Below are 26,223 nucleotides of genomic sequence, written 5' to 3'. Positions count from 1 at the left end.
AATAAAATTAAATTTAAAAAAAAAACTTAAAAATCTAATTTCCTCTTCCTTTCCAATTTGTGCACTTAATTTCAACTTTCCCAAGTTTTCTCGTGCTGTATTTTGATGGCATCAACAACATTAACAAATGTTGTTAACACAAATGAACATCCAAGGACCAGGTTCGGTGGGATCTCTGGAGCTGGGGCCCCGCCTTTGACACTGCAATCACTTCCCCTCAGGTGGCCCTGCTCGGCCGAGCCAGCACCCCCGGTGGGCCCTCACGGGACATCCTCCCAGCCCAGGGCCCACAGGGCACCCTCCCCGGGAGGGAGGGTCACAGCCGGGGAGGGAACAGCACCAGCTTGGCCCCTCAGCCCCTGCAGCCGCCCAAGCACAGGCCAGCGTGCGGCCCTCGGGTGCAGGAGACAGCCTCCCGCTCGATGGGAGCCTGCCCGAGGAGTCAGCCTGTGAGCCCCACCCTGTCTCCCCATCGCATCCACCAGTCAGACACGTGAAGTGGAGACGACTGTGGTGAGACCCAGGCTGGGCTCCCCGCAGAGCTGAGGCCCCATGGAGGCCAGGCTGGAGCCAGGGGCCAAGCTCGGTGGGAGGCACGCCTTTCTGCCTACACACAGAGGTATGCTGCAGAATGAGTCCACGCTCCAGCGTGTCGTGAACAGACAGGAGTCTGATCTAAACCCTTAAAAACATGACTCTCAGAAGGCGGTGTCCTTGGGAAGCAGCCAAAGGTGTGACAGCAGAGGAGTAAACGAAAGGACGTCAGCAGCCACTGAGCATGCGGCGCGGGCCAGGCAGCGCGTTAGCGGCACGTTGTCGTGGGAAACACAGAAGCACAGAACGGGCACCACGCGCTGCTGGCGATCATGCTCGGGTCCTTGCATCTTTGAAAAGTTCTCAGTGGATATAAGCCAGGATGCTGAGGCATTATTTTCTGAGTGACAGAACACGTTTTTCATTTTCTCTCTTGCTTACATGAGTTTTTGAACGTGCATTATGTTCTAAGCAGAATAAGATCAATAAAGGTTACTTTCCAAAAGATTTGCCAGAGAACCAGTTTTACAAAGAGCAGCCTGGGTTGTCAGATGAGTATGGAGAAGACGAGGGGTTTCTATAGAAATCAGGGGCTTGTCAGCAGGCCCCTCTGTGCAGCAGCCCCAGCGCCTCCCAAACCGCAGCCTGCGCTACGCACTGAGCTGCACCCCAGCTCAGACCTCAGGGGCGCATGGACCTGCAGCAGCCTCAGTGGGGTCCCCAGTGGGCTCTACTCACAAGGTGCCTGCCTAATCAGTACCCCCAGGTGGACTGAGAGGGCTGGGAGCCCGTGGGGAAGAGCTCACACTCCGCTCTGCTGGGCGGGTAACCAGAATGCCGGGGGCAGAAGGGAGAGGCATGCGGAGAGGGGCAGGTGCACCCTTCCTGAAGTGCCCACCCTCTGACTGCTGGGCTGGCACCCTGACTCTGTTCAGGCCTCACCCCACTTCCTGCCAGCTCACTTTCCTCCAACCCAGGGACCTTCTCCCGCTGCACATCTTCTCCCACTCCCAGGACCCCCAGATGTCCAGTGCACACCATTAAGCCAGGCTGGCCAACTCTCCCGGCCAGCAGGCAGGCCTTGAACACGCACAGGGTGCAAGGTGGGCTCAGACACCCAGGAAACCCCTGTGTGTCCCCAAAGCTCTGCGAGGAGCTGCCCTGGGACCTGGTGACTTGCCCTCCTCACTGCACCCGAGGCTCTGCCCAGTTCCTCTGTACATTAGCCTGAGCATCTTCCTCATCAGGGCTCCCATCCAAGAGAGACCTTCATGTTCACATACTCCAGCACCGTGGTCCCTGAGATCATAGCAGCGTCTCTCTTACAGCCCAAGGGTGGGGCACAGGGGAAGGGCTGGGAGGTGGGAGGCAGCAGACAGAGACACTCCAAGAACCCAGCGCAGTGGTGGCCACCGCAGGCTGGCCAGACCCTGGAGTTAAACATGGAGGGTAGGCGGTAATCAGTGCCAGTGCTGGACAGGCCCTGCAGGGGAGGGATCACAGGAGAAGGAAGCCTGGTCCTTCCCAGGGTGCTGAGGTGGGAGGTGGGGATCCAGAAAGGTCTACACGTAGGGGAGGGGCCTGGTCATTTGCATCTGATACCAGACCAGCACAGGGAAGAAGACACAGGGCAACTAGTTTCCCAAAGAGGGTGTGGTCAGGGAGCTGTGGTCACAGGGGCTTGGTGGGGGCATCAGGGCTGGACATGCATGAACGCTAGGGACCCTGGCACACCTGAGCCAGGTCAAGCAACATCCGCAGAGGAAAGGAGGGGTGGCCCGCAGCTGGTTCATCAGGGACCCCACCCCCCCCCCCCCCCACACACACACACACCTCAGGAGAACCGTGAGGGCAAGACCTCGGAGCCCACCCCAGACCAGGGCGAGGCAGAGAGGGGGCCAGAAACAGACCCCAGGCCGTGGTGGGCATCTGAGGAGTGTCTGAGATGAATTATGGATGAGACATTTAATAAAACTCTTTAAGAAACAAGGAGGATGAAAGCCCCAGGCACACTGGCCTCTCCCCTGCCCTGGTCTCGCTGATGTGCCCTGGAGCCAGCTCGTGGTCAGCACGTCCTGGGGCAGAGGCTGCTGGGGTCTTCCTTCCCAGCCTGAGGTGTGAGGAGGCCCTGGCTATGAAGTGCCCCGCCTGCATTGAAAGAGAAAGACACCAGTTGGGGGCCCTCAGCAATTCCTCATAGACCCAGGACGCCTGGGCCCTGGCTTCCTGCTCACCGTGAGGCCAAAGGACAAGACAAGGGCAGGGCAGGGGCCGGGCTGCTGCTGGCGCGCATCCTCCCAAAGCTGCTCAGCCCCTACAGCGGCTGCCGCTCGAAAGGAAACCCGAAGAGAAGCCCAGGCCCCTCCCTAAACCCCGAGTCTGTCCCTGAGAAGATTCTAGTCTAAGGGACAACTTGGAGGGGGAAACCAAGTGTCCCGGCACCAAGCCTGTGCGGGAGTGAGTCACACACACACGCGGAGGAATTCTCGGGGCCTTTAGATGTAGGGGCTGGGCGGGCCGGAGCCCTGGGCGTAGCACCAGTAGAGCAGCAAGAGCGCCGTGGACGCCACGACGCAGAGCTGCGCACCCGTGGGGCTCAGGAGGGCCCCCTCCTCCGCGTCGCCCTCCTCGGGCTCGGGCTCCGCCACGTCGTCATACTCCTCCTCCAGCACCGCGGCCGCGGCCGCTCCAGCAGCCTCGTCTTTCTCCCCCGCGGGAGCCGCTCCAATGTCCTCATACACACCTTCTGAGGGCAGACTCCCCGACATTCCTGAACCTGCAGGGGTCACACCAGAGCCCTTTAGCTGAGACACTCCGAGCAGTTAAGCCCGCCCACGGGGCCCCTGCGGGGTGGACCCTGGGCTCTTCCGCCGCAGCTCCCCACCAGCAGCCACACGCTTCCCCAGGCACAGCCTGTGGGAGCCGTTCCCAGCTGCATGGAGGACAGAGGGCTGCAGATACCCCTGGAGCCCTCTGTCCCACCCAGACAGCCCTGGGACTGTGGATTCCCCCGTCTGGCCCCTCGCAGAAGTGGGGCAGGGCCCAGCGTCTCCAGTCGCCAACACCTCATGGACTTACTTCGCAGGAAGTTGCCACAGGCTGTGGCGGAGGGGCAGGGACAGGCAGAACCTGTGACGGGCTAGGGTCTCAAAGCACCCCCCGCCTCCCCACCCCCAGGGACCAGGGCCAACCCCACCCACCATGCCCACCTACCCCTGCAGGCGTCTCTGCCCCGGAACCACCGTGCCCCCAGGACCAGTGAGGTGACGAGCAGCAGGGTGCCGAGCGCCAGGCCGAGGGCCATGGGCAGAGTCCCAGCCTCGAGGGCAGGCGCCGGGACCAGAGGACTGCCTGGGAAGACAGCGAAAGGAGGGTCTCCCCTGTGTGCCTGCTCCTCCTGGGGCATTGTGACCCTTGGCCTGGACCACCGGAGCCCCTGGCGGGGGGCACCCAGAGGAGAGGTGGGCCCTGTGGTCACAGCGCTAAATCCAGGAGGGAGCCCAGGAGGGAGGGGCCAGGAGAGCAGCTCTTAGCGTCCTGACCGCGTTAGACTCCGTGTCTAAGAGGACACAGTGTACCAGAACCAAACCTCGCAGGTGGCAAGAGAAAGGCCCAGAGGAGAGTCCCGGCAGGTGGCCCAGCAGGGCCCGGGCTGGCCCACCCTCCCTGGGCTCTCTGCCCGCCTGGCCCAGGGCACCTGCAGAGACGAGCGTCTCCAGCACAGCAGTCCTGGGGTCCTGACCTCCCCCCACCAGCCAGGTGGATGCGGGAGAGTCCACAGCACCTCTGAGGCAGAGCCCCTAGAAGGCCCCTCAGGGTGGGGCAGAGCCCCCATGCAGAGCCCCTTGGGTGGGGCACAGTCCCTACAGGGCCCCTCAGGGTGGGGCAGGGCCCCCATGCAGAGCCCCTCGGGTGGGGCAGGGCACGTCTGGGTGGGCCGGGGCCCCACGGAGGGGCCCTCCAGTTGGGTTGAGGCAGGAGGGCCAGAGCTGAAGCCTGAGGAAGTGCTCACCTACCTGATGCTGAACGTGGGGTGACGGCCCCTGTGTCACCTGCAGGAGAAGTGGGTGGGATCCAAGTAGGAGCCTGGGCTATGGCCAGCCATCACCCCGGAGCAGCACCCCAGCCCCCTCAGGCTGAAACAGAGCTCATGGAGACGGCCTCCGCCCCAGCATCCAAGGGACCAGCATGGAGCAGCCTCAGGGCTGGATTCTGCAGCAGGGCTGCAGGGCTGAGAGGGCCTCCAAAAGAACCCACCAGGCGTTCCATCCCAAGGCCCTAGGAAGGCCTCACCTACCCACTCACCCCATGGAGGGGCAGACGGAGCCCCCTTGGACCACTCACCCCATGGAGGAGGAGACAGAGCCCCCCGGATCACTCACCCCATGGAGGGGCAGACGGAGCCCCCTTGGACCACTCACCCCATGGAGGAGGAGACAGAGCGCCCCCGGATCACTCACCCCTGGAGGGGCAGCCAGACCCCCCTGGACCACTCACCTGCACAGCGCACACCCGCGTCCTCCTTATGCCCACAGTCTCCGCGGCCCCACGGCTCCGCCGGGCAGCCCCACAGGGAGGCCTCGCTGCCCCGGCACCCCACCTCATCCAGCCACACGGGCCCCGAGCCTGGTCCAAAGGCAGCCCCCGCCACGGCGTCCACAGCCCGGCCGCACCCCAGCTGCCGGCACACGACCTCGGCGTCCGCCAGGTCCCAGGAGTCATCACACACGGTGCCCCAGGAGCCAGCGTGCCAGAGCTCCACACGGCCCGAGCAGCGGTCCTCACCCCCGCGCACGCGCAGCTCGCCCTCCTCTGCAAGAGGGGCCTGTGGTCACCGGGGGGCAGGACCCGGATGGGAGAGGATGGGGAGCCGGTTGCGGGGGGAGAGGGGTACCTGGGCAGCTGCCCATTGAGGAGCAATTGAGGGCCTCCCCGGAATCCTGCGTCGCTGTCCCTGACGATCCTGTTGGATTTAAATAGCGGTTCACCAGGTGTAAATGCTCAGAGAAGCCTCAGAAGGGAACCTGTGGAGCCCAGTGAGCCCACCACCCCCAGACATGGGTGAATGGCAGCCTCTGTGGATGACCTGTCAGGACACTGAAGCTGCCTCGAGGGCCCCCAGAGTCTGCCCACCTGCACAGGTGATCCAGACCTCCTCTCCACGGGTGCAAGAGTGCGGGTGCCAGGGGGCTGAGGGGCACTGCCACAGCGTGGAGCTCCGCAGCCGGCGGCACTGGATGTTGTCCACCCAGGAGGTGCCCAGGCTAGTGTGCCCCGGCCTGTTCTCCAGCCAGCCCCGCTCCCCACAGCCCAGCTGCTGGCAGATGATGGACAAGGAGGCGTCCTTCAGGGCGTTACTGCACACGGCCCCCCACGTTCCGTTGTGGAACACGTCCAACCACCCAGCACAGGGCCCGGCGCCACCTCGCAGCCTCAGGGCCACTGACTCTGGAAGACAAGCCACTCGGGTCAGACAGTCTCTGAAGGAGGAGGCCAAAACCAGGGGCTCCCAGCACCAAGACCCATGCCAAGCTAGGGCATCTGACATCCAGCTCACATCCACCCCACATCCCCATCCACCCCCACCCAAAGACGGGAGCAGCTGCCCACAGGGAGCCAATTTAAGCCCCAGCTCTAACACTGCAATCCCTAGTAACTCCACTGACTGTAGAAACCTGTCCCTGGAAATCACTCACATACAGAATAACCCTTTTAAACAACTGTAAAAATTCAACAACAAAAAAGGAACTAGCCCGATCTCCGAGTGTGTCACTGGCCCTGGCTGGTCAGCGCCCAAGTAGTGTCTTGTCACCCTGGGGCGGCGAAAGCCCAGGAACAAGGGGTGTGTTAAGCCGACTACAATATGACCACATAGTGGAGTAGGACACAGCCCTCTGAAAGTAAGGCAAAAGGGCCCGCAATACATCAAAATACACACATGGGGATAAACCGAGGCATTGAGGCATGAATTGCATCTGACGGGATCGTAACGAAGTAAACTAAGCTTAGAAAATAAATGGCAGGAACTACACCTGTGACAGAATAAAAGCGGCCACTCAGACCCCCGCCCGGCCCCGCCCCTCACCGAGTGTACCCCCAGCCCTGGGTCTGGGCTGACCTCTGACCTTCCGCCAGCCAAACGCACGGGGTGAGGGTGAGCGGTGCCCGCTCCACGCCTGGGCCTCATGAGCGCCTGCCTGCCTCTGATCTCCCCTGGGAACCCCGCTGCTGCCAGGCGGAATCGGGACAGCAGAGTCCCCACCCCTGCCAACAGCCAGCCCCCTGCAGAGGCCTGTCCGCCAGCGAGAACCAGCAGCTGCCTGAGGAGCCCCGAGCACAGAGGAAGGAAGAGCTGCAAGCTGAAAACACAGTGGAAGTTAAACCTGCCTCCAAGGACAGAAAGACCAGAACGGCCACGAGCGAAGTGTGAAGTGGACAGCGCCTAGACACCCTCTCCCCGGAAGCAGGACGAACGAGCAGAGCCCCCACCCCCACCAGATGAGTGCCAAGGAGCGGCCCTGGGACGGCACTCGGGTCTCAGCACCCACCTGAGCAGAGGGCACCGGCGTCCTCCTTGTGGCCGCAGTCGTGTCGGCCCCAGCCCCTCGACGGGCACCGCCACAGCGCGGCCTCGTGGCCCTCACAGGCCAGCTCGTCCATCCAGATGCGCCCGGCCCCGGCCCCGAAGTGCGCGGCCCCCGGGGCGCCGAGCGCGTGCCCGCAGCCCAGCTGCCGGCACACCACCTGGGCGTCCCGCAGGTCCCAGCCGTCGTCACACACGGTGCCCCACTCGCCCGCGTGGAGCAGCTCCACGCGCCCCGCACAGCGGCCCGGCCCCGCGGCCAGGCGCACCTGGAGGCTCCCTGCCGAGGGAGAGGCCGAGTCAGGGCGCGGGGCCCGGGAGGGGGTCCTGGGGGCTGGGCCCGCACTCACCCGAGCACACGACGCCCGCGTCCCGCGACGCCCCCGCGGACACCAGCGCGGCCGCCGACACGTTGCACCGCGTCAGGCGGGGCTCGGTGCCCGCACAGCGCACGCGGCTCAGCCCCAGGGGCACCGCCCCGCGCGCGGGCGCCGCCGCCTCGTACGCTCGCTCCGCCGCTCCGCAGCCCAGCTGCCTGCACACGACGGCCGCGCCGCGCAGGTCCCAGGCCTCGTCCAGGACGCGGCCCCACACCCCGTCCAGGGACACCTCCACGCGGCCATCGCAGCGGCTCTGTCCGTCCCTCAGCCGCAGGGCGTCGGGGAGACCTGGGGGCGGGGTGCGGGACACTGCAGGGCGGCGGGCCGGCGGGTGGGACCCGGCCCGTCCCGGCCGAGGACGCCGCCTCCCGGCGCAGCCCTGTGCGCTCCCGGCCTCCCCTCCGGCCGCGCTCGTGCTGACCCACCTGAGCAGACGGCGGCGGCTGCGTCGCCGGGGCCACAGGCGGGCGCCCCCAGGGTGCTCACGGCGCAGCTCCACAGGTAGGGCTCCGTCCCCACGCAGTGCACCTCGTCCGGCCAGGGCGCGGAGGCCCCGCCCCCAAAGTGACCCCCCGGGGGTGTGGCCACCGCGTTCCCACAGTCCAGCTGGTGGCAGAGGACCGTGGCGTCTGCCAAGTCCCAGTGGGCCGCGCAGAGGGGCGCCCAGGCCCCCTGGACCTGGAGCTCCACGCGCCCCTCACAGGCGCTGCTGCCGTTGACCAGCCGGAACTCTGCAGGGGGAGGGGGTGTCGGCGTCGCTGCCCCCGCGGGCCCTGCTGTTTCTTCCCTTCACACCCAGGGTGCGGCTCCCGGGGCCCCTTCTCTGCCAGCTCCCCACCCGCCTCCGCGGCAGCGCCAGCACACACATGTGTGCAGGGCTCTGTGCCGGCCTTGGGGTCACATCCCTCTGTCCCCAAAGCCTGCTCCCTCTCCTTCCTGCCAGCAGCCCCCCGAAGCAGCACTTCCTCAAGGGGAAGGCCTCACCTCCTGGCGGAGGCCCCTTGGAGCTGGGCCAGGCGCACCCCGAGAGGGTGGGCGCGGCACAGAGGGGCCTGGCAGGGAGGGGGCAGGGCCCAGCCTCGGACCACCCGCCCCCGTGGCCTCACCTGAGCACCTGAGCCCCGCATCCTGGCCGTGCCCACACCGGTGCCCCGGCTCCCGAGGGCAGTGGAAGAGCAGGGACTCGTTGCCCGCACAGCGGAAGGCCTCGGCCCACACGAGCCCCGGGCCCTGGCCGAAGTGGGCGCCCTGGGGTGTGGACACGGCCGCGCCGCACTGCAGCTCCCGGCACACCACGTGGGCAGTGGCCAGGTCCAGGTCAGCGTCACAGACGGTGCCCCAGGTCAGGCCACGCCTCACCTCCAGGCGCCCAGCACAGGAGTGCTCGCCACCCACCAGCCGGGCCTCTGTGTGTTCTGGAGAAGGAGACGGTTCCCACAGTGACGGGGTCTCAGTTCAGAACTCAGCCCTGAGCCCCGCCCCCAACCATGGACCCTGAGCATCCTGCCAGAGGCGATCATCCACCAGCAGCAGGGGCCTGCTGAGCAATGGGAGAACCGATGGTCACAGGCCACTCTGCCCCATCAGAACAGACGCCGCACATCCTCTGCCTGCCCGGGGTGGTGGCACCAAGACCCTCCTGTCTCAGAGGCTAGGTCGAGGTCCCCTGAGGGCATGCCCCCGAGGGCACCAAGGAAAGTGGACACTTTACCTCATTTCCACCCAGAATGTACCAGGATCCAAGAGACCAGATTACTCCCACTACCGACCCTGACTTGTGTGAGACCCACAGCGGTCACAGCCAGCACAGCACAGACGCGGCACCCGGCTGGGACTGGAGCAGCCCTCGGCTCCCCGCCCACGCCTCTCCTGGGCCGCCCTGCACTCCTGCAGCGGCTCCCGAGGCACTGGCTGTGCGTGCCCCAGGCTCCATGCTGTGCCCTCACCTCTCGGTCTCTGTCCAAAGCGAGGAGGATCTACAGAGTCCGTTCTCAAGGACACTTTCCTGTTTGCCTTCGCTCACCTTCCCCGGCCTGCTCTTGCCTCCCTCACAACAGGTGGGCTGCACAGGGGCCGCCCCCTAACGATGGCACCCCAGGCCTCAGGCAGGACTGGGCCAGCGGGAGGCACTTCAGGGGCACACTCTGCTGCAGCCCACTCGGAGCATGGAGGGACGGCCAGCCCACGGCCAGCTCCCTGCTGTCCCCACCCCACCCCACGTCAGGGTGGAGGGTCCACCTCACCTGAGCAGACCACCTGGGCATCTCGCTGGAAGTCGCAGCCGCTGCGGAACTTGTTGTTCAGTCTGCAGTTCCGGATGGTCAGCTCGTCGCCCCCACAGGTCATGTACTTCCTGGCGACACTGCCGTCTTGGCGGGGGGCCTGCAGGGCAGGGCCGCACCCCAGCTCCCGGCAGAACACTGTGGCCTCCTCCCGGTGCAGGCCACAGAGGCGGTCCACCCCGTTCACATTCCTGATCTCAGGGAGCCCTGCACAGGGGCTCCGGCCCTTCACCAGCCGCACCTCCCGGAAAGTGCCGTCTGCGAAGCACACAGGGCGTGGCACACAATACAGGCTCTGCCGACCGCGCGGCCTCGGGCCTCGGCGACAGCCGTCCCCAGCAGGGCCCTGCCGGGGCCAGACCAGCCCTGGGCCTCACTGAGGGGTCAGCGCCGGGCCGCTCAGAGGCCCTCCTGACTCAACGATCTCTGGACACCCTCGCTGATTTTTCAGCACAGACGCCTGCGTTCTTGCTTTGCTCTGGGCCCCACAAACCGCCCAGTGGGTCAGCTCAGACAGGACGTGAAGTGCCGGACACAGCCCTGGGCGCTCCAGACAGACCTCCAGGGAGAACATGTGAGCTGGCGACGGTGACAAGACGTCTGCACAGTCCGTGGGGCCCCTCGAGTGTCGCCCCACCCCTGCCTGCGTGTCCACCCCTCACTGCTCTTCTACCTGCCTGCGCATTCCCTCTCGGTCCCTCCCTGGACAGCAGGCTTTGTGCAGCCAATTTCATAGTTGACTCACGGCTGCATCCCCAGCACCCAGTGCACTACCGCTGCCTTCTAAGAAGGGATCTGTTAAGCAAAACACTGGGACTGCTGACACAGGAGGAAGGGAGAGCTGAGAGCCGGCCCGTCTCAGGTGGCTCTGGGGCCCCCTCCTCCCCGCACACCCCGACCCATGACTTACTGGAACACAGAGCCACCACCACCCACTCATAGGGGCACTCGCTCTTCGTCCAGGCCCCCAGGCTGCACCCCCAGAGGGAGGCCTCGTCTCCCCTGCAGGACACGTTGTGGAGCCAGGGCTGCACCGTCTCTCCGGGCAGCGGGACGTACTTGGGGGCACCCACGGCCCCGCCACAGCCCAGCTGCCTGCAGACCACGGACGCCTCCTTCAGTGTCCACTCCCGGTTGCACACGTGTCCCCACGTCCCTTCATGCCGGACCAGCACCACCCCGTCGCATGGACTGGGCCGGTAGGCCAACCTCAGGCTGTTGGGTCCACCTGCAGATGGAACGGGCCAGTGAGGGCCGGCGACACGGCGCCTGGGGCCCCTGCCGAGGCCCAGCGCCGAGGCCTCTGTGCAAAGCCAAGTCCCGCACCCCGCAGAGCAGTCCAGACGGGTGGTGGGGCAGGGGCCCTGAGTACCGTCCTTGGCCCGCCGGAGCCCCCACGTCCTGGGTGACCGCAGGCCTGAGGCATGGAAGTCCCCTGTCCTCTACCTGAAGCGGGGGGCTCCTCCCACCACCCACCCCAGCCTCCAGCCGAAGGTCATTTCCTAGCAGCCCTGCAGCCCCCCATCTTCCTGCTCACCCCTGCCCCACCCCCGACTGCCCACCACCTGTCCCCCAGCTCACTTTCCTGGGGGCTGCTTCCTGGGTCTCTGAGAGGCTCAGCCGCCCCCTGACCTTCCAGTCCCACTGGGAGCAGGGCTGCGTCCTTCACTAGGCCCCTCACCCCAGTCTTTCCTGCACAGCCCCCTCGTCTCGGGCCCTGGACCGTCTGTCCTCCCCACCGCACCACAGCCCCGGAAGCCCCTTGTCTCAGCCCCTGGACCGTCGATCCTCCCACCGAGCCCTGGGCTGAAGCAGGGGGGTGAGATAGCCTCCACAGGGAGTATGCCCAGCTTGGGCCAGACCATCTCCAGGGCCTGGGGGGTCTCGTTAGGGTACTCATGGGGCAGGAGAGAGTCCAGGACTCACCGGGGAGCAGAGAGAGGGAGACCCCCCCAGCCCTCAGTATAGAAGAAAGCACAGCACTCCCACCACCCGCCAGGCCTCATCCACCGCGCCCACCCATCCCCAAAGCCCCTCACGCCCACCCCTTCTCCTCTGGACATTCGCGGGCACAGCGTGTGCCTTTTTAACACCAACCAGCGCCCCTCCCGCAAGCCGACCTCACTGCGCTTCAGAGCCCAGCTCCCTGCTTCATGCGCTCCAGCATCACCACCCAGATCCCAGCCCACCCAGCATGCCCCTCTGTCCAGCTTTCTGTCACCTCCTGCTGGACCCTGGATCAACCTGCCCAGTGACCTTTCCTCCCATCAGCCCCCAGGGCACCGCACAGGGCCACCCTCATCCCCTCCCCAGCCCCAAGACACACTCACACACGTCTGCACACAGCTGCCCAGCCTTCTCTCACATGCATCCCTGCCTGTACTCTGCATTCACTCTCCGCGGTGCCCACACGCAGACCGCACAGCACACTCTCACCCCAGCCTCTCTGTGCTGTCTCCCGCAGGACACCTGCCCACAGCTCCTGCCGTGACTTAGCCTCTTGGCTTCTGGACACAGCAGCCCCCACCCCACCCCCACCCTGATGTGGCATCTCTCCGGGGCTGGCTCTCCTCCATGGCCCAGCACCAGACCATGCTTACCATCATGGCCGGGAGCCCCCAGCTTCCCTACACCCACCCACCACCGCCTGCCCCGAGGGAAGGAGACTGGGCAGCTCCTTGCAGAACCCATCAGCGTCCCCTGTCTGTCTGGGTCACTGGGGCCAGACACCAGCCATGCCCCTCACTCCGTCTGGACTCTGGCCAGCCTTGCAGCCTGGACTCCGAGTGGCAGGGCGGGGGGCTCTGGGCTTACCCCAAGTGGAACCTGCTCAGTCCGCGCAGGGACCAGAGTCTCTGGGTGTCTGCACTTTGGAGCCCACGTGTCTTCTGCCCTAGGATGTGCCCCCACTGGGGCTGAGCAAGACCCCAGCAGACAGCTGATCACAACAGGGGACCCTCACACCCCAGGGCCTCAGCATCCATGGAGCAAAGCCTACAGAAGGTTCCATGGACGGAGGAAGGAAACTCTTACCAGTGGGGGCGGCCCTGGCCCTGAGGAGGAGGACGCCGAGTCCCAAGGCCCAGAGAGCCACCCTCATGGCCCCCCAGCTGCGAGCCTCAGTCAGCTCCCGCGGCTCAGCCTGCGCAAAGGCGGGGATCTCAATCCAGGGCAACACACAGAAGCAGAGCCGTCAGCGGCCCCTCAGGACCAATGCCACCGTGCGGGCCTTTCCAGAGCATATCAGTGGCTCCGTCTCTCCATCTGTGGGCAGAACAGCCAATGGCCTGGCGGCCCTGAGCTTCACCAGACCGAGCGGGGGGCCCGGCCCTTGGGTTTCCTCATCTGCTGATAGCGCTGACAGGGCAGCTGCACTCAGACCCCACAGACAGGCAGGTGGTCCAATGGGCTCACAGCCAGAGCAGCAGCCAAGCCCTGCCCTCCACCCAGGCTTCAGCTCCCCATCGTGGGTGGTGAGACAGTGACCCCGATGTCATGGGGACTAGCAGGGACACAGTAGGAGCCCCAAAGCACAGAAGAACAAAACAGGGCATGACGGCTTTGCAAGGGCTCTGAGACCTACACTGTCACTGGAACTGAGGCCACAAAAGAAGTCTGGAACCCACACATTGAGTCTAAACAGAGCGGCCGCCTGCTGAAATAGAAGACTTAAACAGAAGCAGAGTGTCTGACATCACAACCAGCGTGCCTGGGGTACAACTGAAAACCACTCGCCATGAGAAGAACCAGGGGAACCACAGCTGATGGTAAAAGACAATCAGCTGCCAATCCGCGTCAAAATTATCTGATGAGGACTTTCAGTCACCATAAAGATGCTTCTATTATAAATTGCAAATTCTTTTTAAATAAATGAAAAAAAACTCCAGCAAAGAAATAGAAGTTACAAAAATGAAACTGGAACACTCACACTTTGCAGTCAGAATGGTCAAATGCTGCAACCACTTTGGGCAACCACCTGGCAGTTCTTCCGAATGTTAACACGGAGGTTCCCTGGGGCTTCTCAGTGGCTCAGACGGTAAAGAGTCTGCCGGCAACGTGGGAGACCTGGGTACGATCCCTGGGTTGGGAAGATCACCTGGAGGAGGGCATGATAACCCACTCCAGTATTGTTGCCTGGAGAACCCCATGGACAGAGGAGCCTGGTGGGCTGCAGTCCGTGGGGTCGCAAGGAGTTGGACGTGACTGAGCAGCCAAGCACAGCACACAGTCTTCCCTATGACCCAGAAATCCTGTGAATCAAAGAGAAGTGAAGTTATGTCCAAGATAGGCAGCAGGCTATATGGTGCAAATCGGGGAATTACAGACATTACTTTACAAAGTAGTAATCATTTAAATAGAGTATAATCTGTAAAAATACTGAAACTCTGCTGTACAACTGAAGGCTCAGAAGATAAAGAATCTGCCTGCAATGCAGGAGACCTGGGTTCGATCCCTGGGTTGGGAATATCCCCTGGACAAGGAAATGGCTACCCACGCCAGTACTCTTGCCTGGAGAATTCCATGACAGAGGAGCCTGGCAGGCTACAGTCTGTGGGGTCACAAAGAGTCAGACATCATTGAGTGACTAACAGATACACCTGAAACTCATATAAAACTGCAAATCAGCTATCCTGGAATATTTCAAAGATATGTTCACATTAAAGACTGTGCATAAATGTTCATAGTAGCATTATTCACAATAGAAAAAATAGAAACAACCTAACGCACTCCAGTCAACGAGCAGATAAACTGCCACATGTCTACACCACGAAACATTCAGCTCAGTTCAGTTGCTCACTCATGTCCGACACTTTGTGACCCCATGGACTGCAGCACGCCAGGCTTCCCTGTCCATCACCAACTCCCAGAGCTTGCTCAAACTCAAGTCCATCGAGTCAGTGATGCCATCCAACCCTCTCATCCTCTGTCGTCCCCTTCTCCACCTGCCTTCAATCTTGCCCAGCAGCAGGGTCTTAACCAATGAGTCAGCTCTTCACATCAGGTGAGCAAGGATTAGAGTTTCAGCTTCAGTATCAGTGCTTCCAAAGACTGATTTCCTTTATCTCCTTGCAGTCCAAGGGACTCTCAAAAGTCTTCTCCCATACCACAGTTCAAAAGCATCAATTCTTCAGCTCAGCTTTCTTTATGGTACAATTCTCACATCCAAACATGACTACTGTAAAAACCATAGCTTTGACTAGATGGACCTTTATCAGCAAAGTAATGTTTCTGCTTTTTAATACGCTAATTTTGTCATATCTTTTCTTCCAAGGAGCAAGCGTCTTTTAATTTCATGGCTACAGTCACCATCTGCAGTGATTTTGGAGCCCAAGAAAATTAAGTCTCTCACAGTTTCCATTGTGTCTCCATCTATCTTCCATAAGTGATGGGACCAGATGCCATGATCTTAGCTTTTTGAAGGTTGAGTTTTAAGCCAGCTTTTAAACTCTCCTCTTTCACTTTCATCAAGAGGCTCTTTAGTTCTTTTTCATTTTCAGCCATAAGGGTGGTGTCATCTGCATGTCTAAGGTAATTGATATTTATCCCGGCAATATTGATTCCACCTTGTGCTTCATCCAGCCTGGCATTTCCCATCATGTACTCTGCATATAAGTTAAATAAGCAGGGTGACAATATACAGCCTTGATACACTCCTTTCCTGATTTGGAACAAGTCTGTGGTTCCATGTCCAGTTCTAACTGTTGCTTCTTGTCCTGCATACAAATTTCTCAGGAGGCAGGTAAGGTGGTCTGGTATTCCCATCTCTTGAAGAATTTTCCACAGTTGTGATCCACACAGTCAAAAGCTTTGGCATAGTCAATAAAGCAGAAGTAGATGTTTTCCTGGAACTCTCTTGCATTTTCTATGATTCAATGGATGTTGGCAATTTGATCCCTGGTTCCTCTGCCTTTTCTAAAACCAGCTTGAATATCTGGAAGTTTACGGTTTATGTACTGCTGAAGCCTGGCTTGGAGAATTCTGAGCATTACTTTTCTAGCGTGTGAGATGAGTACAGTTGTGTTGTAGTTTGAACATTCTTTGTCATTGCCTTTCTTTGGGATTGGAATGAACACTGACCTTTTCCAGTCCTGTGGCCACTGCTGAGTTTTCCAGATTTGCTGGAATATTAACTGCAGTACTTTCACAGCATCATCTTTTAGGATTTGAAATAGCTCAACTGGAATTCCATCATCTCCACTAGCTTTGTTTGAGTGGGCTTCCTAAGGCCCATTTGACTTCACATTCCAGGATATCTGGCTCTAGGTGAGTGATCACACTATCTTGGTTATCTGGGTCATGAAAATCTTTATATACTTCCGTGTATTCTTGCCATCTCTTCTTAATATCTTCTGCTTCTGTTAAGTCCATACCATTTCTGTTCTTTATTGCGTCCATCTTTGCATGAAGTGTTCCCTTGGTATCTATAATTTTCTGGAAGAGATCTCTAGTCTTTCCCATTCTATTGTTTTCCTCTATCTCTTTGCATTGATCACTGAGGAAGGCTTTCTTATAGCTCCTTGCTATTCTTTGGAACTCTGCATTCAAATGAGTGTATCTTTCCTTTTCTCCTTTGCCTTTAGCTTCTCTTCTTTTCTCAGTTATTTGTAATGGCCTTCTTTTTCTTGAGGATGGTCTTGATCACTGCCTCCTGTACAATATCATGAACCTCCATCCATAGTTCACCAGGCACTCTGTCTGTCAGATCTAATCCCTTGAATCTGTTTGTCACTTCCACTATATAATCATAAGGGATTTGATTTAGGTCATACCTGAATGGTCTAGTGGTTTTCCCCACTTTCTTCAATTTAAGTCTGACTTTGGCAATAAGGAGTTCATGATCTGAGCCACAGTCAGCTCCCGGTCTTGTTTTTGCTGACTGTATAGAGCTTCTCCATCTTTGGCTGCAAAGAATATAATCAATCTGATTTTGGTATTGACCCTCTGGTGATGTCCATGTGTAGAGTCTTCTCTTGTGTTGTTGGAAGAGGGTGTTTGCTAGGACCAGTGCGTTCTCTGGCAAAACTCTTGTTAGCCTTTGCCCTGCTTCATTTTGCACCCCAAGGCCAAACTTGCCTATTACTCCAGGCATCTCTTGACTTCCTACTTTTGCATTCCAGTCCTCTATAATGAAAAGGACATCTTTTGGGGGTGTTAGTTCTAGAAGGTCCTCATAGAACCATTTAACTTCAGCTTCTTCAGCATTACTGGTTGGGGCATAGATTTGGATTACTGTGATATTGAATGGCTTGTCTTGGAAATGAACAGAGATCATTCTGTTGTTTTTGAGATTGCACCCAAATACTGCATTCCAGACTCTTTTGTTGACTATGAGAGCTATTCCATTTCTTCTAAAGAATTCTTACCCACAGTAGTAGATAAAATGGTCATCTGAGTTAAATTCGTCCATTCCAGCCCATTTTAGCTCACTGATTCCTAAAACATCGACGTTCACTCTTGCTATCTCCTGTTTGACCACTTCCAATTTGCCTTGATTCATGGACCTAACATTCCAGGTTCCTATGCAATATTGTTCTTTAGAGCATCGAACTTTGCTTCCATCACCCGTCACATCCACAACTGGGTGTTGTTTTTGCTTTGGCTCCATCCCTTCATTCTTTCTGGAGTTATTTCTCCATTCTTCTCCAACAGCATATTGGGCACCTACCAACCTGGGGAGTTCATCTGTCATGTCCTATCTTTTTGCCTTTCATACTGTTCATGGGGTTCTCAAGGCAAGAATATTGAAGTGGTTTGCCATTGCCTTCTCCAGTGGACCACGTTTTGTCAGAACTCTCCACCATGACCTGTCTTGGGTGGCCCTACACGGCATGGCTCATAGTTTCATTGAGTCAGACAAGGCTGTGGTCCATGTGATCAGTTTGATTAGTTTTCTGTGATTGTGGTTTTCATTCTGTCTGCCCTCTGAGGGATAAGGATAGGAGGCTTATGGAAGCTTCCTGATGGGAGGGCCTGACTGTGGGGGAAACTGGGTCTTATTCTAATGGAACAAGATATTCCCATGAAATATGCGTCAGCCACTAAAAGGCACGAGGTGCTGACAAATACCACAGTGCGGTGAGCCTTGAAAGCATCGTGCTGAGTGAAGGCGTCAGCCACAAAAGCCTGCATGCACGGCTTCATTTGTACGAAGTGTCCAAACAGGCAGGTCCCTAACACGGAAAACGGGTTGGTGGTTGCCAGGGGCTGGAAGAAGGAGGAGATGGAAAATGACCGCTGAGGGGGACAGGACCTCCTCCGGGGCAATCATGGGATTACTCTGAAGTTAGCCAGTGCTGACTGTGGAATGCATCCACTGAAAACCACTGGACGACACACTTTTAAAGGATGCATTTGTGCTGTGTGCGTTGTATCTCAGTAAAGCTCTTAGGTTTTTTAAAGAACCAAATGGAAATTATAGAACTGAAAATACAATAAGTGAATTTTTTTTTAACTGTTTTAGTGACTCAATAGTAGAATGGACAGGACAAATGATGGCATCATGAACCTGAAGAAAAAAATAGCGTTTTCTCTGTGTAAACAACAGAAAAAATAGGAAAAAGTTAACAGAGCCTCAGAGACCTCTGGGACAATAACTAAAGATCTAACATTGCTATCATTGGAGATCTGGGGAGGAGAGAAAAGAATGTCAGACTGAAAAAGAATTTGAAGATATAATGGCTGAAAACTTCCCAAATTTCATAGAAGATGTAAAGTTACAGATTCAAAACACTGAGTAAACCTCAAGGAGAGTAAACTCAAAGAAATTCACATGAAAACCCATAATAATTAAACATTTGAAAACCAAGGACAAAGAAAAAAAATCCTAAAAGGATTGCAGAACTGCCCTTAAATAATGGCGAAATAAAAGCCTCCAAACAGACAGAAAATGATAGTAGTAAGATGGGCCTTTCTGGAAGCAAAGAACAATGAAATAGGTAAAAGTAGAAATGAACATAATAGACTTTCACTTTGTGAGTTTCTTTAATCACATTTTATGACTGAAGCAAAAGTTGTAACATCTGAAGTGGCACTCAGTGTATACAGAAGCCCATATAGAGAGCATGACATTTTACCACTTCAAGTGAAACACAGAATCTTTACTTACGTTTAGGTTCCCTTACCCTCCCAGTGTACCCTCCCTGGGCTTCCCTTGTGGCTCAGCTGGTAAAGAATCCTCCTGAAATTCGGGAGACCTGGATTCGATCCCTGAAGGGAAAGGCTACCCACTCCAGTATTCTGGCCTGGAGAATTCCATGGACAGTCCATGGGGTCGCAAAGAGTCGGACACCACTGAGCGACTTTCACTTTCACCCTCCCAATTTAAAAATACAGTTTCCTAAGTATTTGATCTGAATGTATGTGCTTCCCCTGTAAGTGGTGATAAGTTACTTATGTGTATAATAGCTAGAGCAACTAATAAGAAAATTATACAAACCTCGGGGGATCGGTCAAGATGGTGGAGTGAGAGGAGGGGGAGCTCAGCTGCTCCCAGGGACACACCAAAAATACATCTCCGTAACTTCCAGCAGTTACCACTGGAAGCTGGATGGAAACTGGCAGAAGGGCTCCTGTACAACCAGAGCTGTAAGAAAGATGCATGTTATTCATGCCTTTTTTCTGATCGCAGCTGTATGAAACCAGAAATCAATTACAGGAAGAAAAAGAAGAAAAAAAACATGTGGAGACTAAACAACATGCTACTAAAATAAAAACCAAACAAAAATGGGTCAACGAAGAAGCCAAAAAGGAAATCAGAAAACACCCAGAGACAGATGAAAATAGAAGCTCAACTCTGCAGCAAAGGCAGTTCCGAGAACCGCTTCTAGTAACGCAGCAGCACAGGCTTTCCTCAGGAAAGAAGGAAAGTCTCAAAGAAGCTAACCTGCCCCCCGGAAGAATTAGAACAAACGAGCCCCAGAGTCCCCAGAAGGACAGCAATCAAGAAGACAGGCGTGACAAAGGAGAAAAGGCCTGTGGAACCAGCTGTCTTCTGAGAAAAACAAAACTGACAGCCCTGTAGCCAGACTCACCAAGAAGGAAAATGAGAGGAGCCGAAGAAACAAATGAAAAATGAAAGGAGAAATAACCACCATGCTGCTGCTGCTGCTAAGTCGCTTCAGTCGTGTCCGACTCTGTGCGGCCCCACAGACGGCAGCCCACCAGGCTCCCCGTCCCTGGGATTCTCCACCATGCACAGTGACACAAAAACTCAGAACAGAACCCCACAAACAGTTACATGCCAATAAAGTGGACAAACTAGAAGAAAGGGACAGATTTCCAGAGACATATAACCTGCAAGACAGAGTCAAGAAAACGAAATTTGGGACTTCCCTTGCAGTCCAGTGGTTAGGCCTCCACACTTCCACTTCAGGGGCATGGGGTCAATCCCTGGTCAGGGAGCTAAGATCCCGCAATCTGGGTTGCATGGCCAAAAAAACCCCACAGAAAACAGATAATTTAAAGAGACTGATCATTAGTGGTGAAATTGAATTTGTGATTTTAAGAAGAACCCAGAAAATAAAAGTCCAGGACTGGATGGCTTCACAGGGGAATTCAATGAAACATATAAAAAAGAAGTAATACCTATCCTTCTCAAATTATTCCAAAAATGTTAGAGGCTGAGACACTCCCAAATTCATGTTACAAGTCTACCATTACCCTGATACAAAAAAATAGACACAGACACTACAAAAAAATACAATTACAGGTCAATATCCTTGATGAACATAGATGCAAAAATGTTCAACAAAATATTGGCAATGGAATCCAACAACATGTAAAAGGGATCATGTACCATGACCAAGTTGGATTTATTCTGCAGGGACACAAGAATGGTTCAATGTTCTCAAATCAATCAACGTGGCACACATTAACAAAAGGAAAGATACAAATCACACGACCATCTCAATAGACACAGAAATGCAAGTCAAAACCGGGAGCTATCACCTCCCACCTGTCAGAATGGCTATCAGAAAGTCTACAAGTAACAAATGTTGGAGCAGAGGTGGAGAAAAGGGAACCCTCATACACTGTTGATAGGAATGTAAATTGGGGCAGCCTCTATGGAAACAGTACAGAGGCTTCTCAGAAAAGTAAAAAGTGAACCACCATAGGGTCCAGCAGCCCCACTCCTGGGCATATATCCAGAAAAAATTAAAATGCTAATTTGAAGAGATACATGCAGTCCAATGTTAATACGACAGCCCAGGTATGGGGGCAATGCAGTGCCATCGACACAGTGACGGGGAGGGAGGTGCGGCTCAGGCACACGGTGGCGTGTTACGCAGCCACTAAAAAGAATGAATCCCGCCATTTACAGAGGACAGACCGAGGCTTCCCAGGTGGCTCAGTGGGAAACAGTCCACCTGCCAATGCAGGAGACGTGGGTTCAGTCCCTGGGTTGGGAAGGTCCCCTGAAGAAGGAAATGTCAACCTGCTCTAGTATTCTGGCCTGGAAAATCCCATGGACAGCAGAGGCTGGTGGGCTACAGTCCACGGGGTTGCAAAGAGTCAGTCAACTGAGCATGCACACACAGATAGACCTAGAGGACATTATGCTTAGTGAAATAAGCCAGAGAAAGATGAACACTGCATGATAACCACTTACATGTGAAACCCAAAAGATAATACACATAAAGGTGTATACAAGCCAGAGACAGACTCACAAATGTAAGGGAAAAAGAAAAACAGTGGTTACCAAAGGAGACAGGGAAGGGAGGGGGAAAATTGGGGGTACAGAACTAAGAGATTCAAAATACTACGTAGCTATAAAATAGACGAGCAACAAGCATAGCTTTATAGCACAGGGAATCATTATCTCATAATATCTTTTAATTTAGTGTAATCTGTGGAAGTATGGAATCACTGTACACCTGAAGCTAATAAAGAATTGATCAAAAACAACAATAAAAAAAAAGGAAGGAAGGAAGGAAGTACGCCAAAGGTACACGGGGGCAAACTGAAAGAGCTCCCAGAGGCCAAATACAGAACAATGTGAGCAGCTCCATGAATAAAGCAACGTCAGATTACAGCCCAAAGTTGCTGTTGTTCAGTTACTAAGGCCCGTCCAACTCTGCAGCCCCATGCACACCAGGCCTCCCTGTCCTTCACCATCTCCCAGAGTTCACTCAAACTCATGTCCATTGAGTCAGCGATGCCATCCAACCATCTCATCCTCTGTCGTCCCCTTCTGCTCCTGCCTTCAATCTTTCCCAGCATCAGGGTTCTTTCCAATGAGTTGGCTCTTCGCATCACGGGGCCAAAGTACTGGAGTTTCAGCTTCAGTCTCAGCTTCAGTCCTTCCAATGAACGTTCAGGGTGGATCTCCTTGAGGACTGACTGGCTGGATCTCCTTGCAGTCCAAGGGACTCTCAAGAGTCTTGTTCAACACCAGGGTTTGAAAGATCAATTCTTTGGAGCTCAGCCTGCTTTATGGTCCAACTCTTGTAACTACTGGCAAAACCATAGCTTGGACTTTACTCAGCAAAGTGACGTCTCTGTTTTTTAGTATGTCTAGATTTGTCATAGCTCTCCTTCCAAGGAGCAAGCATCTTTTAATTTCATGTCTGCAGTCATCATCAGCAATGATTTGGGAGCCCAAAAAAAGAAAATCTGTCACTGTTTCCATTTTTCCCCATCTATTTACCATGAAGTGTTGGGACCAGATGCCATGATCTTAGTTTTTGAACATTGAGTTTTAAGCCAGCTTTTTCACTCTCCTCTTTCACCTTCAAGAGGCTCTTTAGTTCCTTGTCACTTTCTGCCATTTGAGTCATACCTTCTGCATATCTGAGGTTGTTGATATTTCTCCTGGCAATCTTGATTTCCAACCTGTGCTTCATCCAGCCCAGCATTTTATATGATGCTCTCTGCATGTCAGTTAAAGAAACAGGGTGGCAATATACAGCCTTGTCACACTCCTTTCGCAATTGTGAACTACTCACTTGTTCCACTTCCAGCTCAAACTGTTGCTTCTTGACCTGCATACAGGCTCCTCAAGAGACATGTAAGGTCGTCTGGTAGTCACATCTCTTTAAGAATTTTCCACAGGTAGTTTTGATCCATACAGTCAAAAGCTTTAATGTAGTCAATGAAGCTGAAGTAGATGTTTTTCTGGAATTCCCTTGCTTTCTCTATGATCCAATGAATGTTTGACCTCACACCATATGCAAAAATTAACACAAAATATATTATAAACTTCAATGTAAAAATCTAACATTATCAGGAAAACATAGGAGAAAATCTTTCTGACCTGAGATTATGCCAATATTTCTTAGATATGACCCAAAAATATAAAATATAAAATAACCATAGATAAATGGACTACATCAAAATTAAAAAGCTTTCTTTGAAATAGGACAAAAAGACAAACTACAGATAAGGAGGAAGTATCTGAAAATTACACATCTAATAAAGGACTTCTATTCAAAAGACAGTAAGTTCTCATACTCCAGGATAAGAAAACCACCCAATGATATAATCAGCAAACTATTTGAACTTCACCAAAGAATAAACATAGATGTCCAGTGACTCCCTGGGGAATTGCAAATTAAAAGGGCAAAACAACCTTACAGGCCTGGCAGGATGACTGAGGAGCTGTGGGGCAGCTGGAGCTCAGTCCACAACCACCCTGGGAAGGTGGGGCATTTCACAGTGAGTTATACACACCCCAACACATGATCCTGCCATCTAACTCCTAGATGGTTACCCAGGAGAAATTAAAACCTGTGTGTGTGAAAGTCTTACAGGGGAATGTCCATAACTGCATTATTCACAATAGATAAAATCTCAAGCAACCAAAATGATTGCAACAGGCATACACGGCAAATCCATGTGTGTTAGCCACTCGGTTGTGTCCGACTCTTTGCGACCCCATGGACTTTAGCCCACCAGACTCCTCCGTCCATGGGATTCTCCAGGCAAGAACACTGGAGTGGGTTGCCATTTCTGTCTCCAGGGGATCTTCCCAACCCAGGGATCCAACCCAGGTCTCCTGCATTGGCAGGCAGATTCTTTACCATCTGAGCCACCAGGGGAGCCCCATAAATAAGGTAAGTCTTTGCAAATGAGAAGTTGGAGGGAATTTTCTTAATCTGATGAAAACTGTCAGCAGAACACAGCTCGCAGCCAGTGCCCTACTTTCTGAGACAGAAACAGGCTACTCCCACTTCTCTGTCTGACTTTGCTCTGGGGTCTTGACCAGTGTGGTGAGTTTCGGGAAGAAAACTTGTAAGGGTTGGAAATGAGTGCAAAGTTGTCATTCTCACAGACAAGGTCCTGGGGATATAAAAACCCAAAAGCTATAGATAGGTTAGTAGAATTCAGAAGAAGGTTAGCAAGATAACTGGATAACTTGTGTTGACTAAAAAAGATGCAGAATGTGAGAGTCGCAAGTTAGCTTTATTGGGGGCAAAAGGAGAACTGCAGCCTGGGGACAGCACCTAGACAGCGCCGAGACCACTCCAGAGAGGCGGTGGGAAGTCAGTATACGAGATCTTGGTGAAGGGGGGAGTTCGAGGCCATCAGGTGCTTATTTACAAAAGTTTCTCTGCTAGTCACGAGGAGTTGATGTCACCATTAAGGAATTAGTGATTTTCTAGATACAAAGAGATGGAAGGATTGGGATCATGAAATCAGTTCCTGAAAATATCTAACTCTCTAAAGACCTATCCCACCAGATTCCCTGGAACACAGCGCCCCACTTTCCATCCGGAACCCCCCTCAGCGGGTGTTGATGTCCTGCAGCTGCAGCAGCACAGGGCTCCATCTCCCCAGAGGCGGGTGGCAAACGGCCTTCTTGTTTTTCTTCAGTTGCTGGCAAACGCTCTCAGCAAGTGCCAATTTGCAGTTGATACTTGTCAATAAACAAGTCACTTGTTTTTCTACATGTAAGAATAAACAGAAAAGTAATTATTTTAAATAGTGATGCTTTATAAAAGCAACGAAAGTATTAGCTATTTAGGAATAACTCTACTGAATGAAAAGCTGCCTTAAAACTCAACATTCAAAAAACTAAGATCAAGGCATCTGGTCCCATAACTTCATGGCAAATAGATGGGGAAACAATGGAAACACCAACAGACTTTATTTTCTTGGGCTCCAAAATCACTGCAGTGATTGCAGCCATGAAATTAAGACGCTTGCTCCTTGGCAAACCTAGACAGCATATTAAAAGGCAGAGACATCAACTTTGCAGACAAAGGAAGGGGCTGAACTTGGCAAAACGATTCTAAATTTTACATGGGCCTCCCCGGTGGCCCTAGTGGTAAAGAACCCTCCTGCTGATTCTGGGGACCTAAGAGATGAGGTTCGATCCCTGGGTCAGGAAGATCCCCTGGAGAAGGGAATGGTTACTCACTCCAGTATTCCTACCTGGAGAAGCCCATGGACAGAGGGGCCTGGCGGCCTACATACAGTCCATGGGCTCACATAGAGTCGGACACGACTGAAGCGACTTAGCAGCAGGCACAAACAAGTAGAAACAGCCATCCCAGGCAATGCAAGCAGCTCCCAGCGGCCCTCTTTGGGTGAGTGGCCCGTGTGATTGGGGGTCTCCCACGTGAGTTGGCTAGGCAGCATGGGGCAGAAGGGTAGAGCAGGGGCAGAGAGCGGGGTGCAGGACTGGGTTCCCTCCTCCTACAGACACAGCCAGTCACAGGCCCCCCCTGCCCAGCTGGCACTAGCGGGGTATGGAAGGGAGTATCTGATGACCAAGGGCAGAGGTGGGAGAGACCTGGGCTGGGAGCTTCCACACTGAGGCTGGTGGAGAAAGCACGTGGAGACCCAGGAGGGAAGCCGGGGAGGGTTCTTGGGGTGTGGGTGGGGTGCAGAGCTCAGCACAGTTGGGAGAAGCCAGCCCCACTTGCGGGCAGGAGGCCTCGGAAGTCCTGGGTACAGATAAGGTCTCCGTGCAGAGGCAGGAAGTCCAGCCCCTACCCTGTGGCTTGTTTTCTGAGAAGGTGGGGGTGTGGAGTTTAGGTGGCTCCAGGGGAGGCAGTTCCTGTGACAGAGACAGAGAAGGGGGCTCCACACGGGTGGGTGAGGCTGTATATGGGCGGGGGGGTGCTGTGGGAGTGACCCAAGAAACAGGCAGGACAAGAGGTCTTGGACAGGGGGTGACGTGAAGCCGGGGTGTCGGTGAGAGGGTCTGACTCGGCATGGGGCGCAGGGCCCTGGGAAGTGGAGGTTAGGGAACCCTCGACCATGAGCCAAGAGGCTGTCCACAGATGCCTGGGTTCCCAAGAAGAGAAGCTCCAACCACACGCCAAGGTCTTCAACAGACCGAATGACATCCCAGGCACTCCGCAGCCTGAGATACTGCAAGATACCGCGTGCTCACCAGGGCTCCGGGAGACACCCGACCTTGACTCAGGGAGGCGCGGTGGTGCCAGGTCCCAGAGGCTTGAGAGCAAGCCCTGAACATGCGGGAGTGGGGAGCTGCTCA

The 26,223-nt window shown here is 55.3% G+C and overlaps 1 protein-coding gene across 1 annotated transcript in view; it reads right to left on the bottom strand.

Annotated features, from left to right (window-relative positions):
* Nucleotides 1-3,014: 3,014 nt before the first annotated feature.
* The window catches only part of LOC133239591 (scavenger receptor cysteine-rich domain-containing protein SCART1-like), a 65,532-nt gene continuing 42,323 nt past the window's right edge, over nt 3,015-26,223 (bottom strand). The window contains exons 3-16 of the mRNA XM_061403926.1: nt 22,724-24,661; nt 12,813-19,362; nt 10,690-11,007; nt 9,741-10,037; nt 8,604-8,912; nt 7,923-8,228; nt 7,468-7,785; nt 7,083-7,397; nt 5,668-5,982; nt 5,429-5,497; nt 5,032-5,346; nt 4,551-4,586; nt 3,748-3,885; nt 3,015-3,310 (exon numbers count right to left, since the gene is read on the bottom strand). Coding sequence (XP_061259910.1) covers nt 3,030-3,310; nt 3,748-3,885; nt 4,551-4,586; nt 5,032-5,346; nt 5,429-5,497; nt 5,668-5,982; nt 7,083-7,397; nt 7,468-7,785; nt 7,923-8,228; nt 8,604-8,912; nt 9,741-10,037; nt 10,690-11,007; nt 12,813-12,879 — 3,084 coding nt within the window. The 5' untranslated portion in view covers nt 12,880-19,362; nt 22,724-24,661 and the 3' untranslated portion in view covers nt 3,015-3,029. The remainder of the gene's footprint in view (nt 3,311-3,747; nt 3,886-4,550; nt 4,587-5,031; nt 5,347-5,428; nt 5,498-5,667; nt 5,983-7,082; nt 7,398-7,467; nt 7,786-7,922; nt 8,229-8,603; nt 8,913-9,740; nt 10,038-10,689; nt 11,008-12,812; nt 19,363-22,723; nt 24,662-26,223) is intronic.

This window comes from Bos javanicus, chromosome 26 (assembly GCF_032452875.1).
Source record: "Bos javanicus breed banteng chromosome 26, ARS-OSU_banteng_1.0, whole genome shotgun sequence".
NCBI classification, from domain to species: Eukaryota; Metazoa; Chordata; class Mammalia; order Artiodactyla; family Bovidae; genus Bos; species Bos javanicus.
This window is presented reverse-complemented; position numbering and strand designations above follow the sequence as displayed.